Consider the following 17268-nt stretch of genomic DNA (forward strand, 5'->3'; position numbering starts at 1 on the left):
ACCTACAATATCCCATACATGTTCAATCGATGAGAGCTCTGGAGATGAAGGTGGCCAAGATAGCAAATAGATTATATTTCATTCAAAGAAATCCATAGTCACTCTAGCCACATGTGGTCGAGCATTGTTTTTCTGGAAAACTGAATTAACAAGAGTTTCCAGATACGGCATGAGATGAGGTTCCAGGACTTCTTGGATGTATCGTTGGACTGTCATATTACCTTTAATGAAAAGTAAGAGTGATCTGCTGCGATATTTAATAGCACCCCAAATCATCACCCCAACAGTTTGATAACCGGATTTCTGTAGTTAAACTGAAGATTCCATCTTTCATCCCGTCTTTTTCTTACTCTTGCCCGACCATTATGTATACCCGAGCAGCATCTGGATTCGTTGCTAAATACGATATTATCCCATTCCAGATTCCAATGTATCCGTTCTCTGCCCACCGCAATCGATTTTGTTAATGATTTAAGGCGAGGGGTAATACGAGATGAGAATGGTAGGAAATTTGTCCAAAACTTCTTATCCGCAGGTAAATGATTCGAATCCCAATGGACCATCCATACTCGGCAAACCTTTGATCCATCAGCGTCCTCTTTCTTTATTTTAAATCTTCCTTAGTATTAGAGTTAAAGTTCCAACTAAAATTTATAGGTAAAATCGTTTCACGAGAATGACTAGAAATTGATCAAATGAAGACACAGGGGTTATGGCAAAACTCTATATATATATAAAAATATTTTTACTGATGAAACAAGAATATAATTATGGGCGTCAGATGGACGTGTCCTAGTATACGGACAGTCCGGAGAACGGCTTTCAGAATGTAATCTTGTACAAAATATAACTTTAGAGACGGTTCCATTATGCTTTGAGGAGGCATCAGTTGAAAGAGTCGCAAGGGGCTTGTTAAGGAAAATTTAAGAATAAATACTGACTGGTACATTTGCAACATCTTTGAAGAGCATGTTTTACCTCATGGGTCTTCTTTTCCCGTTAATTTTTCCAAGCCTGTTCCCTTGACAAGGGTTTCGCTAGGTAATAGGTAGGGACAGTAGGAATCTCGTTAATACATTCATGCTCGTCACTAATTAGATAACGAGGCATTTGTCTATAGTATCATTTATTTCATAATTGTCGTGTAGAGAAATGAAGACTTCGAATTGTAGCTTTCGTGACTAGTCGGTCTTACAAATAAGAAATAAGCTTATACAGGGTGTCTGGCAAGTCGATACAATAATTTTAGGGGGTGATAGATTACGTGATTCTGAATCGATTTAACCAAACATATCTATATACTATGCGTTACAGTTTTCCTGATAATTTAGTTTTTAATATTTTTTAATTTAACCGTGCTCTTTCACAATTGTTGGAGGGTAGAAGAACACCAAGCCTTTTAATCACAAAAATGTACTAAATTTTTTTATTGCCAATAGATAACTGTTTAAATTATTTAAAGGGTAAAATCTAAAATGGCTTTGTTACCTACTTAGAACTACATAAACATGATCTTCCGAGCTTGTAATAAAGCGAAGAGTCAAATTTAAACATGGATTTAATTTAAACGCTTAGATGTAGGTTTATTCAAATTTCTTAAAAACTTCCTTAGGCAATAGTCTTTCAGTCATGCTGAAAAGATTCTTAAGAAACATTTTAAAAATGAGAGAAATTAACTTTTTATATACCCGAGCAGTGCATTCACCAAAACGTTATCTACTAAAAATGATATTAAAAATGAAGATATTTGCTAAAAACGCAAATGTGCTGGATAGCCATCATTTTGGAAGAATTTGTATTTGATGACATTATCAAGTATTCAGGTAAAACAATTCTCACCGAATAAAAAAACATCAGAATATATCAATATAATATATAATAAAATTGCAAATATCTTTTAAACAGTTGGCTTTAGCGACATTTAACAAGTACACTTTTTTAAGCAGAAAAGAGAGGGTAAAACATTTTTCTATTCGAAATTGACATACACTGTGGCAGAAAAAAAAGTTTTGACGGTTTAAAAGTATCCTAATGGCTGCTTGTGGTGCCCTCTAGAAGATACATCAAAATCGTTTATAAATTTGAATTTTTCATCCCAAAAAACCCCTGAATCCAAAATTTCGTGAAATTAGTTTGAAGAAGTCAAAAGATATTAAAGAAAATCTGATTTCCTTTTTCAACTTTGATACCCTGTAGCTCCGTTATTATCAACTTTTGTACTAAGGCAAATCTGGTTACATCGACTTATTATGAGTTGTATTATATCTGATAGAGTATTGTACATGGAGTATCCGGACACCCTGTATATTTGGTGGCTGGGTGTGTTTCAACGTAGTGTAGAATGGAGAAACGTAAACATATTACTTTGTCTATAAAACAAAAAGGTGAAATATTAGACAAATTAAGAAATGGTGTTAGTGGTAAATCACTTGCGCTACAGTACGGCGTCGAAACGTCTACTATTTCCGATATTAAGAAAAACGAGGGTAAAAAAATGAGGTAAGATTAGTTTATTTTGGAATGTCTTTTGATGATGACTTACTCATCAATATTTTAGATTTATTGGAATTTGTCATTCTGAGCAAGGTTCTCGTAAAACTTTGCGGCAAGCAGAATATCCAGAGATGGAAGAAGAAGAATTTTATACCTGGTTCATTAAACAACGAAACAAACATATTCCTTTTTCGTATGGAATAGTAGGGGCCAAAGCTCGACAGCTCTTCCAGAATATTTATGGAAAAGATACATTTGTTGCGAGCAGAAGCTGGCTACTTAATAAAAAAAAAAGATATGGGTTGAGACATCTTAAAATCTGCGGAGAGAAATTATCGAATGATGAATCTGCTGTAACTCCCTTCATTGCGAAACTTAGGCAAGTAATAGAAGCTCACGATCTTCTTCCTCAGCAAATTTATAATGCTGACGAGTCAGGTCTCTTTTGGAAGTTGCTGCCCGATAAAACCTTAGTTCACAGCAATGAAGCAATGGCGCCCGGAAGAAAATCCAGAAAAGAACGAATCACGTTTCTAGCTTGTACAAACGGTGATGGCACCCAAAAACTTCGACTTCTTGTTATTGGAAAAGCTAAGAATCCAAGGCCATACAAGAACAAAACTTTACCTGTGGAATATGTCTCTAGCAGTAATGCATAGATGACTTGTACAATTTTTAAGGGCTGATTTCACAATTCATTTTGCAAATTGCAAATTGTGTAGTAATATATTTTTTTGGGAGTTTATTTATTTTCAAATAATATACGGTCACATTTGTGAGTAACTGTATTTTTTTTTTTTTTGTAGAGGGGGAAAACCTTCTGAAGGTACCCGGTCTGATGGACAGGCGACCAGGTTATATGGGATTCACCCCCTGTAGGGAAGCGCCTACCCACTAAAAACCCACCTCTCTTCACCGTTGTTCCCCCCCGGAACCGCCTAAAGGCATTACTTCAGGGGATGAGTAACTGTATATAGTAAGTAGGTTGATTTAATACGTTTCAATCTTTTTGCACTATATTTGTTACGATATTTTGAAAATAAAGTGTATTAGACATATACATATTTAAATGTTTTTATAATGTACATACAGGGTTATTCACGCTATACGGCTCGGAATATTGTGGCCAAAATACGAGGTTTTCTAAAAATTTTTCTTTTGGGTTATATGGGGATCTATTATGGCTACTTTTTAAAATTATTTTCATATTATACAGGGTGTCCCAAAAGTGCTAAAAGTATCAAAGTTGTGTTTTTTTAAATGGAACCCCTTGTATATTGTTGCATTTTTGGATTCTCCGATCAAAATAAATGTGTGTTTTAATAAGGTTTCCAATACCTAGCACTTACGGTTTTTGAAATAATTTAAATTTTGTAAAAATTTGGCCTAATTTTCATGTTTTAACCACTTAAGCAGTATTTAAGTTATGTAATCGTAATTTACAGTGTAGTGTAATAATGGATCATACTTTATATCCCAATCATGAAAAACTTGCCAGCTTATACAGGGTGTGCAAAAATTAAAACTATTCAAATGAGGACTTTAAGTGGCTATAACTGGATTAATTTAAATGCAATGCCATATTTTTTAACTTACCAGGATATGTAGTTTTTAAATACCCATCGAATGGTACTAGGATGTTCATAGCTAAGTCTTCGCGTTTTTGCAGAATGCACTAAATAATGGCTCCTTGCGCCATTTGGCGTCTTTTAGTTCAAAGTTCTAAATCACATATCAAGTATAACATAAAACGGAAACAAAATATTTATTACAGATGTTCGAAATGTCGACCGTCCATTTCCAAACACTTACAAATTCTTTTTTCAAAACCACCGCTAATTCTGGACAACATTTGCGGAGAAACAGTTTCAAACGCGTCTCTTATACGTGTTTTCATATCCTGTGGAGTTGTTGGAGGCGTATTGTAGACAATTCCTTTTATGTATCCCCACAAAAAAAAATCTAGTGGAGTTAAGTCCGGGGATCTGGGGGGCCAATTTTGAAATCCGTTTCTTCCTATCCACCTGTTTTTAAAGTTGGCATTTAAAAATTGCCGAACCTCGCGATGATAATGAGGCGGAGCCCCATCCAATTGAAGCCACATGGTAGTTCTAATATTTAAAGGGACTTTTTCTAATAATACTGGAAGTTTGTGCCAAAGAAAATCCAGAAACGTCACACCGTTTAAAGGTCCTTCAAAAAAATACGGCCCAATTAAATACGGACCCAATATTCCACCCCACACATTAACGGACCACCTATTCTGATTTCTCATGACTCTGTATTCATGTGGATTCGAATCAGAAGAGTAATGAAAGTTATGTCTATTTACAAGACCATTGTTATGGAAAGTACATTCATCACTAAATAATACTTCACCGAAAAAGTTTTCATTTTCTGCCACTTTATCTAACACCCACATGCAAAATTCAGTTCGGTTGTGAAGAAAATGGGTTCTCAACATATGGTCATCACGGACATGATCGGACGGATTGCATAGGCATAGGCGTAGCCTGAGGGTACATTACACACTCTAGAAAAAAAGTACCTTTGCAGACTAAACTAAAAAATAAACTAAATTAACTATCTGATATTTTGAAATATCATAGGCAACTAGATACATTGGAACTTTGAACTAAAAGACGCCAAATGGCGCAAGGAGCCATTATTTAGTGCATTCTGCAAAAACGCGAAGACTTAGCTATGAACATCTTAGTACCATTCGATGGGTATTTAAAAACTACATATCCTGGTAAGTTAAAAAATATGGCATTGCATTTAAATTAATCCAGTTATAGCCACTTAAAGTCCTCATTTGAATAGTTTTAATTTTTGCACACCCTGTATAAGCTGGCAAGTTTTTCATGATTGGGATATAAAGTATAATCCATTATTACACTACACTGTAAATTACGCTTACATAACTTAAATACTGCTTAAGTGGTTAAAACATGAAAATTAGGCCAAATTTTTACAAAATTTAAATTATTTCAAAAACCGTAAGTGCTAGGTATTGTAAACCTTATTAAAACACACATTTATTTTGATCGGAGAATCCAAAAATGCAACAATATACAAGGGATTCCATTTAAAAAAACACAACTTTGATACTTTTAACACTTTTGGGACACCCTGTATAATATGAAAATAATTTTAATAAGTAGCCATAATAGATCCCCATATAACCCAAAAGAAAAATTTTTAGAAAACCTTTTATTTTGGCCACAATATTCCGAGCCGTATAGCGTGAATAACCCTGTACATATACCAAGTTTTAAGATATAGGCCTATTTAGATAATAAGTAGATTAATTTATTTTTCTAGACTTTAAGCTACGCCCCTGTACAGCAGATTCTATTTCCCAGCATAGTTCAATAAACATACCATCTCAAGAAGTAAAAGGGTCGTTTAGTGCGGGGAAATACGTTCATTCCCTTTTGCGGCACTAAAAATTGGGGTAACTTTAAGATACGTAAAGAAAGCGTATGGTATATATCCTAATAAAAGTGCGTCGTAAAAGTACCCGCCAAACGGTCACATTTTTCAAAATTAGGTACCAGATGTGTGAAAGACTGCTTCAGAAGGCAGCACGCCCCTGCCTGGAGGTTCTCGAATTTAGTACTTAAGAACTGGGAAGAAAGGTTGCGGGGCTTTTTTGACCAGTGATTCGATCCGAACGATTCAGACATTCTGATTCCCGGGAAATACCTTCTAAAATCGACATATATGTACTTATTTAGTGTTCACGCGGGGACTTAACTGAAACACTAAGCTTGTATAGTGGTTCGTTGTCAGTTGGTCCTAACTCGTCTGGTATCAAATTAGTTAGCAGAAAGATCAATAAAACGTTGTTATTGTTGAACGGGGTGTTGATTAATTGGAACCAGAAAACAGTGTCCCTGATAATGTGAGTTCAGGGTGGTCCTTCAAACGCAACAATGCAGTCCACGTTCATCGTGAGTTCTACATCAAGGATCAACAAACACCGGGTATTCTTTGTTTTTTTTTCTTTTCTCATCTTAGCGGTGCAGTGACAACGGAACATTTAAGTGTAAAAAGGAACATTAAACCTTTTGACAGCGAAAGGTACAGTGTGTGGAAGTTTAGACTAAGAGCATTGCTAAGTGAACTTGACATTATAAAAGTGATTGACTAGGCAACTCCCGAACCACTGACTGATGAATGGATTAAGGCCAATTTTACAGCAAGGAATATTATTGCAGAGTATTTATAAAATTCTTTACTTGGTTTTGTAAAATCTGAAAATAGTGCAAAAGATATCCTATGCAACATGGATGTCATTTACAAACGAAAAAGCCTCGTTACCCTGTTGACTCTTCAAAAGAAATTATTAGAATTGAAGATTCAAAGCGACTGTTAATTCAACACTTCAAAATTTTTTACGAATTAACATCAGATTTATTAGCAGCAGTAGCAAAAGTAGAGGGAGCAGATAAGGTATCCCATCTATTGCTAACTCTTCCAAAACAATATGACGATGTAATAACCGTCATAGAGGCATTATGTGAAGATAACTTGACTTTAGTCTTTGTGAAAATGAGGCTCTTAGATCATCAAGTCAAGATCTTGAATGATAATAGGGATACCAGTGCAAAATTCTGAATGTTGTTATTCGGGATAAAATAAAGAGGAACTTTCATCCAAAGAAAACCCAATACCAAGGAAGATACAAAAACCTAAATAATCTTTCGAAGAGTAAATGTCATCATTGTGGCCGAAAAGGTCACATTAAGAAGAACTGCTTCCATTATAAAAGAACCTTGAAACACCAAAATATGGAAAGAAATAGAACAGTTCAAAATATACTGTTATATACCTTCTTATCCTCAAATCCAGTATCTATCATATAACTTATTATCCCAGATAACATGAAACTTTCCCAATAATATGGGGTTATCATAGGAATAATTTAGAGCAATTGCACTATTACCAGACCGCCCTTTCATCTATACATGAACAATTAACTGCGACCAAAGTATCAAGTCCCCGGGGGTTTGCCCTTAGCAGTGTAATTTAGATAAGTTGTCCTACACACATATAAGTAGTTTTCAGCACCAAAAATGAATGATTATAATGTTTTCCTCAGACAGAGTGCATAGTGTAAGAAGCTCTTAAATTCTTTCAAAATAGTCCAGAGCAACGGTATAGAACCTTAGTAATAAAATAAAGAGTTTATAGTGAGTTAACGAGGCGTCTCAATCCTGACAAATCTACATCGTGATGTCGATCACGTATAAAATACTGGCTGGTGTCACAACACATAATTTTGGTGTCAGAAGTAGGATCTTCAGCCACAATCGTGAACAGACAGCCTTGCAACAAGGTTCCAAGAATTTGGTCGATTTCAATCCTTTGAGCACTGACGAACCATCATCAGAGACGTTCTACTACACAAAAAATTGATCCCGTAAACAATTTGGTAAGCAATCTTTCGACTTTTGTTTTGTACTAAGTGTTTCCCATTTTTCAAATTCCTACTATTATCCCCTCTTCACTATCAATTCTCTTCCTATTTCATATCATTCTTAATAATGGCTACTGAGAATAATCCAAGGATGAGTTGGTTCCCATTATAATTTTTATGTTCTCTGATTCCTAAATCATTTCATGGAAAAAGACACGAATTTCACGATCTTTTATAACGAACTGTAGCAATGCGGTTGATTTGGCTAACGACATTCAACAAAAACCTCTTTTAGCATTTATAATCTCTAGATTAACTGGAAGTGTAAGATCTCAGTTACATGGAAAATCTTATGGCGATTGGAAAGAGTTAAAAGATATTTTAGGTACCTTTTACCAAGACAGAAAACATTACATTCAGTTAATGGAGGAATTAAATACGCTCAAGCAAGAAAAATCCGAACCAATTTTAAATTTTCATGAACGAATAAACTAGTTACCCGAATTTTAAGTTCTATTAATTTTAATAATGAAAACGAACACATAGGAAAAATAGAAATAAGCAAAGAATTAAGATTGAGTCGATTCATTAATCATTCCAAGCTGTTGAACTTATATGGTCTGGAAGGGTGAAGAATTGTGACGGAGGTAAAATGACAATAAAACGATTTGGTGAAGTTTTCGTTGAGACGTTTAATACCGAACTGGCTCCAATTTATCAGTTGTCGAAAAACGGTTTTCTCTTATCATAGCAGAATGGCCACTCAGCAGTTGACTGAATCGCACAGCTGCTTTGGCGGTCTTTTCATCAAACGAGGAAGGGAACATTAACTATTATTATTTTTACTTCTAAAGCTTACACTACTTCAACACTCTCCCTAAAAATAATATGTAATTATATTAATACATGCTTACATGTGATTACGGACACTTAGACTAATTCTTAACTAGGCCTACTTTAAGACGCAACATTTCAAATGTTTGTTTAGCCAAAGGCTTAGTCATAATGTCTGCAATCTGGTTTTCACTTGGAACATATAGTATATCAAATTCCCCCCTTTTAAACAGGTCACGAGTAAAGTGAAATTTTATATCTATATGCTTGGTGCGCTTATGTCCTTCTGGATTTTTAATTAGTCTTATAGCACTTTGATTGTCAATACACAGTGATATGTTGCTATACTTGGTAGCATTTACACCGATTTCCTTGAGAATACGCACTAGCCACACAAGGTCTTTTGCTGCACTAGCTGCACTCATGTACTCTGCTTCTGTAGTAGATAATGCTACGCATTGTTGTTTCCTGCTCTGCCATGACACTGCAGCTCCGTTTAGTTTGCAAATGACACCTGTTGTTGACCTTCTGTTTTCAATGTCTCCAGCAAAATCAGCATCACTGAAGACTTCTAATTGTTCATGTGTATGATAGAACAGACCAAAGTCTGCTGTGCCCTTGATGTAGCGGAGAATTCGTTTTACAAGTTTGGAATGTGCTTCGGTTGGATTTTCTAGTGCTCTTGAAGCGACATTCAACGCATATCCAATGTCTGGCCTCGTGTTTACTTGCAGAAACATCAAACTTCCCACAATTTCACGATATGGAAATCCTTCAATTTTCTTTTGTACTGTTATATCCGTCTGCCATCCTGGATCAATGGGTGTAGCAACCGCCCTTGAGTCTTCCATTCCGTATTTTTCTAGAATTCTCTTAATGTAGGCCTTCTGATGAATAAAAATTGAACCATTATTCTGTTTTTCAATTTCTATTCCAATGTAGTTCTTAACGTCACTTGCAACTTTTGCCTTGAATGTGTTTCCAATTTTCTGTAGTAGCTTTTCAAGTTCCTCTACGTTTGACGAGGCTATTAATCCATCGTCAACATATAGCAACAATAGCATTTTTATGTCTCTGTTTTTGCTTATATATAGACACGGATCTGAAGTACTCTCCCTGAAGCCGCATCCCTCCAAAAAACTTGCAAATTTGTCATTCCAACATCTAGGGGCTTGCTTCAATCCGTAAAGACTTTTTATCAGTTTGCAGACACGGGGGGTACCATCTTCAAATCCTTCTGGTTGTTTCATAAAGATTTCTTCTGTTAATTCCCCGTACAGGAAAGCTGTTTTTATGTCAAACTGTTTCAGATATAATTTTTCCGATGCCGCAGTACTTAGCAATACCCGGATTGTTTCGGATCTGGCCACTGGACTGAAGGTCTCGTTGTAATCCACTCCTCTTTGTTGTGAGCAGCCTTTGATAACTAATCGCGCCTTGAGGCGATCTACTATTCCATCTTCCTTGTATTTTGTACGGTACACCCATCGGTTTTCAAATATTTTTTTGTTTAATGGTTTTTTCACTATTACCCACGTTTCATTTTCCAATAAGGACGTCATTTCTTCGTTCATAGCATCCATCCAATCGTCACGTTGTTCTGAGGAAACTGCCTCCTTGAAACACATAGGTTCATTCGCTAAGAGCGCGACAGGTATCCCATAGAAGTCAGGTCGTTTCAGCTGTAATCTATCTCTTAGATTTCTTTCTACGGGTGAATTATTCTGTGTGGTGTTTTCTTCATGTTTTTCTTCCTGCACTTCTTCCTTCGGTTGTTCGATTATGTTTTCAACCGATACTACTTTCGGTTGCATCACTTCATTTTTGAAAATCACATCACGACTCACTATCACGTCGTTCCGATCAGGTATCCACACACGGTATCCTTCCACGTTCTCGGTATATCCCACTAAGTAGCCTTTGTAGGACTTCTTGTCTAGCTTGCGTCTCTTTTCTTTTGGAATGTGTGCAAAGCACTCCGTACCGAAGATTTTGAGGTGAGAGACTCGGGGCTTCTTTCCACTCCATATCTCTATTGGTGTTTTATCAGGTGTCCTCGAAGGTCCTGTCCTGTTCAAAATATAAACGGCTGTGTTCATTGCTTCCGCCCATAAGCCTTTAGGAAGGTACGACTTTGAGTATAGCATTGACCTCGCAGACTCTACAATCGTTCGGTTTTCCCTTTCAATGAATCCATTTTGTTCTGGAGCGTACGGAATTGTTACTGTTTGTTTTATGCCCATCTTGCTTAATAAGCTCTTTACATTTCTGTTGACATATTCCTTGCCACCGTCATGTTGAATTTCTCTAACATGATCAGTGAACTGCGTCTTTACTTCGTTTAGAAACTGCTCTAGTTTTTCATATACTTCTGATTTATTTCGAATGAAATAAATCACTCGGTATTTACTGAAATCGTCTTTGAATAGTAGATAGTACTGTTTTTCGCCTAATGATTTCACATCCATTGGGCCGCAGACATCACTGTGAATCAGTTCTCGAGTTTCTACTGCACGGTCTTCTTTGCGATCCCGAAATGCTTGCCTGTGATTTTTACCGTAAGCGCACCCATCACAGAATATATTGTCGGTGGTCAGTTCATATCCAAATCTTTTCATAACTGTTTGCACGTGTTTATTGTTTTGGTGTCCTAATCTTTCATGCCACAGATTTAGCGTATCGTTGCTTTTTATTGAGACCAAAACATCCGCGGCTTTGCGGAAAGGTGCAACGACACGTAATACTATGCGATAAAGATTTTCTGCTTCTTCTCCAACGGCCACGACTTTGTTATCTCGTAAGAACATACAATTCTTACCGTTGTTTTTAACAACAAAGTCGGCACCTCTTTTTGCCGCAATTTTTACGGAGAAAAGATTTCGGGCGATTTTTGGTACATACAACACGTCATAGAGAGTTCCTGCTAGCCATGTTCCGTTAGCATACGTTTCGACATTTATTTGTCCACTCCCGTAGGCGGCAATACTTTCCCCATTTCCGACACGTATCATTTGAGGTTCCGGAAAAACTTTAAATTCATCAAACCAGTCCCTGCGGTTCGTGATGTGATTTGTCGCACCGGAGTCAATTAACCAAATATCAGAGTTGTTTTGTTCACTTCCGATTTCTACAAATGCTTGTTTTTCGCCATAATCATCTATCTGCATTTGAGCACTGGCATTTTTTAGACAGTCCTTTTGCAGATGCCTTTTTGAACCGCACTTTGCGCACCCCGGACAGTCTTTACGGAAATGTCCCATTTTTCCACATGTGAAACACTCCTTTTCCCTTTTGAATTCCTTTTTGTGAGTAGATTTTGCTTTTGTCATTAATGCTGTTGTCAATTCTTCCACTTCTGATTCGCTCTTCTGCAATCGAAGCTCTTCTGTCATGAGACGAGTTGTTAGTGTCTCGATGTTACGCTTCGACGAGTCCATTGAATCCCAAGCGCTATGGAAGTGATTAAATTTGGCTGGCAGAATTGACAGGATCCTTGCCATCAGCATTGATTCTGGTATTGGACTGTTTAATTTTTTCATCTTACTTGCCATTTGTTCCAATTTTGAAATGTGCCCTGCTATGTTTAACAGAGAGTCCCACTTTAATTCAAAAAACTGTTTTTGAATTAATCCTAGACTTTCGTCAGACTTCAAGTCATATACGCTATGTAGCTTGACCCACATTTCTCGAGCATTTTCGCAATTCATCAATAACTGCAGCGGTTTGGTTTCTACGGAGGTGACAATGGTTTTCCTCGCTAGACGATCTGCCTTTGTCCACTCTCGACTTCGTTGGTCGTAGTTCTGGTCTGTGCTTTCTGGTTTTATGAACGATCCATCGCAAACTCCCAGAGCATCCTCACTGTCCAGTAACGTACTTACAACGAACTGCCACTGTTGCCAGTTGTCAGCGTCCCTGAGCTTTTCAATCCTTGGTTTATCACTCTCCATTTGAATGTCCACGTCTTTGAATGTATTACACTGTTGAAGATAATTTCACCAATCACAATTTCAGCACCTGTGTAACTGGGCCCATAACCTGTTGAACTTATATGGTCTGGAAGGGTGAAGAATTGTGACGGAGGTAAAATGACAATAAAACGATTTGGTGAAGTTTTCGTTGAGACGTTTAATACCGAACTGGCTCCAATTTATCAGTTGTCGAAAAACGGTTTTCTCTTATCATAGCAGAATGGCCACTCAGCAGTTGACTGAATCGCACAGCTGCTTTGGCGGTCTTTTCATCAAACGAGGAAGGGAACATTAACTATTATTATTTTTACTTCTAAAGCTTACACTACTTCAACACAAGCCCGATATTTCAAGATTCTTCAGAGCGCAAAACTTAACCGATTTTTCTGAAGCACTTACTAAGGAGATCGAAGAGGAACGCGCAATTAACATTTCTAACCAAGAATTTACATTACGACATTCAAAATATTGCAGTTTCTGCAAGAAAAATGGCCACAAACTTTGAGAGTGTTTCCAAAAATTAGATAATTCGGTGCAATTTAATAAAAGAGAAAACTTTAAGCCTGAACCTTGTCAAACCCATAACACATAAAGAAAATACTGCAACTATTGCAAAAATAAAGGGCACATTATCAGTGAATGTCGGAAACGTGAATACAATAATCGACTTAAACAAGACAACCAGAGAAAGTTTGACAATAGAAATTCCATGGAAAATAACCCGGCTCGTCAAACTATAAATTTAAACTGCCAGTCCTCCCCAGTAAACGCCTCACTGGTGGAAATGGACATTCAAGAGGCGTAATATCCCAACTCAACTCAAGCAACGACTTCCAATCCAAGTTCCAATTCTACCAACTCAAGTTCAATTCAGTTCAATAGCAACCGAATTTTTAAATCAAATTCGAATTCTACTAACTCAAATTCAACTCAGTTCAATATGAACCGAATTTTTAAATCAAGTTCGAAACTTACTAATTCTAACTATCAACTCAAGCTCAACTTCGACTTTGGTTAAATCACTTTCTATTTCTAATTCTATGAAATCAAATTCAAGTATTATTTCAAATAATACCCATCGTACCTCAGAAATCTCTGGAAATATGTCTCGATCACCATTACCTCTCCTAGTAATACATAAAAGCATGGTGTACATCGAGGTTCACTTTCAAGGTATTCCATTCAAATTTTTAGTCGATACTGGAGCAAGCGTTTCATTAATGACTTGCCAAATTGAACCAAACCAAATGCACCTATAATCCATCTGAAACATTGTTACTAAGTGGTCTCAGTCCAAATGCATTGGTTTCTACCTATTGGAGAAACTCCAACATAAAGATCGCACTCACGCATTGCCCTAACATCTGGGCAATAAATTTGGTAGAGAGAGAAAACAGAACCCAAAACTTGACATTCCATTATGTGCCAAACCATGGGTACCGCGCTAATCACCTTTCATCTGGTTTACTTCCACCCTGATTTATGAAGTGCAAATTGTCCAATAGATTAAGGGCCGTAGTAAATTAGGATGGAATGTTGCAACAAACTCGCAAGTGCACATGAACCAGAGGGTGTTAGGGATGAGGCAATGGTGTGAAAGCATCAAGGTGGTGATTTTCCCACGAAATTGTGGGATACCAACCTCGGGAACCTGCGTTTTTCGGGAAGGGCACCACCCCTCTTGGAGCAAGCTCAGAACCGTTTCTCACCTCGTCGCGTTAACAGCAACTTCTCTCTTCTCTCAAAATTTCATAAGTTAGACTACAGAAGTTACAAACTTCTCACGCTCTCGTCGCAATAGAACTCTATACACGGGCATTACTGTTAATAATTTAATCACCACGCACCTCTGTAATTCTACTAGTCCGTGATTAAATTTAGTGTAATTTGTGTAACAGAGTTTCTATACCCTCTCGAACCTTTGGAACCTCATTATTTTATGACGGTAGCCCGTCTGGTCCTTCGACTCGATTACGAATCCCGCCAGCACATTTGGATTCCTCTTTGGGTGCCTAGTGAGGCAGTCACCACTGTTAGGCAGGAACTCAGAAAGCCCCTGGCCTAGACACTACCTTTGGTAGTATAAATGTAGGCTTTTTCTTAAGTTGTCTAGGATTTTATTTTTGAGTTGTTACAATTAGGGGCTTACTTACTAACTTAACTAAGAGGATACTTGCGTTCCTTCGCGACACTCCCAACACCTCACCGAATCGTCACCTCGAGAAAAAAGAGAACGTCCCAGTTTCTCCAATACCTCAAATGCTACTTTCTGGGGCAATAAACCAGCGGCGTACCCTAACCAGAGACCGATTCCCGATCCGCCATGTCTCCAGCCACATCTGAACATCATAAACCATCCTTTGTCAGAACCGTTGTCGACTGTTCTTCGACCCTCTTTCCTGGTTCTAACAAAGAGATGCTCGACTTTCTTTTACTTCATGCGGCTCTCGACCAAGGATAATTACTGGGAAAATTCCAGTAATGCTGCGAACCACATGAACACAGTGACCATACACATGGGCGTATCATCAGGGTACCTCACTCTTTATTCCCCTAACCTAGCCTAAATTATAGTTACTTGACAATGTACAGGGTCATTCAAACTCGACGCCCCACCCATTTTATGCGAAAACAGTTGGGCTTAGCAAAATAATTTTTTTCACCAGTTTAAATAAAAGGACGCAAGCTACAATAAATGCTAAAAACGTTGAAATGTGGAAAGCGACGCTCGGCGTCGCGACGCCGACTTTATGTTTTTTTTCAGAAACATACCCTTTTTTTTCAAAAATGTGAACATTGATATTATACATTCTAAACAAGTTTTGTATAAAACTTTTTTGAAATTTCTAATCATTTAAAAGCTACAGGAGAAACAAATATTGACATATTAGGTAGTCTTGGGGATATACTTCGCTACGCACTTACGCATGAAGTAGGCGAAAAAACAATGTAAACCGTTGCCTAGCAACACAAACGTGTGCTTTTACGTGATCAGTTTGACTGAATGTTCATTCTCATATTTGATAGTTAACAGTAGAAAGATACTTTTTTAATTTAATATTAGAATAATGGTTAGTCATCAAGAAAAAGTCGATATGTTATTAATTTATGGCGAGACTCAACGTAATTCAAGAGCAGCATTTAGACTATATCGAGAAAGGTATCAAGATCGAGTGATTCCTGATCATAAAATGTTTCCTCGTTTAGAAACAAATTTAAGAAACAATTCAAATGTATTTTCATGCAGGAAATCAATGTCAATAGCAAAATCTGTTTCTAATGGTTTTGTCGTAGCTCAGATCTGCCAATTTTTTGAAGGCAATCCTAGAGCGTCAATTAATACTGCAAGTCGACAATTAAATTTAAGTTATTCTACAATTCAACGCACTCTAAAGAAGGATAATTATATTCCCTATAAACTGAACAACCTGCAGCTTTTAAATGAAGAAAACCGTGTTAGAAGAATTGACTTTTTAAGTAACATGGTCATTATGGAAAACGATAACCATAGGATTTATAATCATATTTTATGGAGCGACGAGAGCAGATTTGTGAGCAATGGGCATCCAAACAGGCATAACGCAAGATACTGGGCCACTGAAAATCCTCATATAGTTAATCAAATTGAAAACCAAGGGCACTTTGGAATTAATGTCTGGTGTGGCATAATTGGTCAACGTTTAGTAGGTCCGTATTTTTACGACTATAACTTTAATGGGCAAAATTTTCAAAACTTTCTGGAATTTGATCTGCAAGTATTATTAGAAGATATGCCTTTATTGCTTAGACAAAATATGTGGTTTCAAATGGATGGTGCATCATGCCATAATGCTGCAATAGTTACCCAATACCTAAATCAGATATTTCCTGATAGATGGATCGGTAGATCTGGCGCAGTTCCTTGGCCTGCAAAATCGCCGGATCTAAGTTGTTTAGATTTCTTCTTATGGGGAACATTAAAAAACATTGTTTACAGTACTCCTACAAATAATGTAGAACATCTGAAACAAAAAATTCGAGATGCCTGTAATTCGATAGATCGCAGAACTCTTGGAAAAATTACGTGTCAAGAAGTCAGAAAGCGTTTTGGATATTGTTTGCTAGTAGACGGCGGCAATTTTGAGCACATTTTATAGTTTATTTTTTTAACTTGTTACTTGTTTTATATCTTAAGATTTTGTGTTATGTTTTTCCTTTATTGATTTTGATAATTTTAACTGATAGTATTATAAATAAATAAAAAATACTTGACAATTTAAATGTTTGTGTTGCTAGGCAACGGTTTACATTGTTTTTTCGCCTACTTCATGCGTAAGTGCGTAGCGAAGTATATCCCCAAGACTACCTAATATGTCAATATTTGTTTCTCCTGTAGCTTTTAAATGATTAGAAATTTCAAAAAACTTTTTATACAAAACTTGTTTAGAATGTATAATATCAATGTTCACATTTTTGAAAAAAAAGGGTATGTTTCTGAAAAAAAACATAAAGTCGGCGTCGCGACGCCGAGCGTCGCCTTCCACATTTCAACGTTTTTAGCATTTA

At 36.8% G+C, this 17268-nt stretch overlaps 1 protein-coding gene across 1 annotated transcript; it reads left to right on the forward strand.

Annotated features, from left to right (window-relative positions):
• The first annotated feature begins 2341 nt into the window (after window positions 1-2341).
• Window positions 2342-3152, forward strand: LOC136346721 (jerky protein homolog-like). Its single transcript, XM_066296086.1, has 2 exons — window positions 2342-2499; window positions 2558-3152. The coding sequence occupies exons 1-2, from the start codon at window positions 2342-2344 to the stop codon at window positions 3150-3152; spliced, it is 753 nt and encodes a 250-aa protein (XP_066152183.1).
• The last annotated feature ends 14116 nt before the right edge of the window (window positions 3153-17268 follow it).

The sequence above is a fragment of the Euwallacea fornicatus genome, chromosome 24 (assembly GCF_040115645.1).
Source record: "Euwallacea fornicatus isolate EFF26 chromosome 24, ASM4011564v1, whole genome shotgun sequence".
Lineage (NCBI taxonomy): Eukaryota > Metazoa > Arthropoda > Insecta > Coleoptera > Curculionidae > Euwallacea > Euwallacea fornicatus.

Coding starts and splice junctions, on each gene's coding strand:
- LOC136346721 (XM_066296086.1), top strand. CDS start 2,342: ATGGAGAAACGTAAACATATTACTTTGTCTATAAAACAAAAAGGTGAA. Junction 2,500..2,557: donor AACGAGGGTAAAAAAATGAG/GTAAGATTAGTT, acceptor TCAATATTTTAG/ATTTATTGGAATTTGTCATT.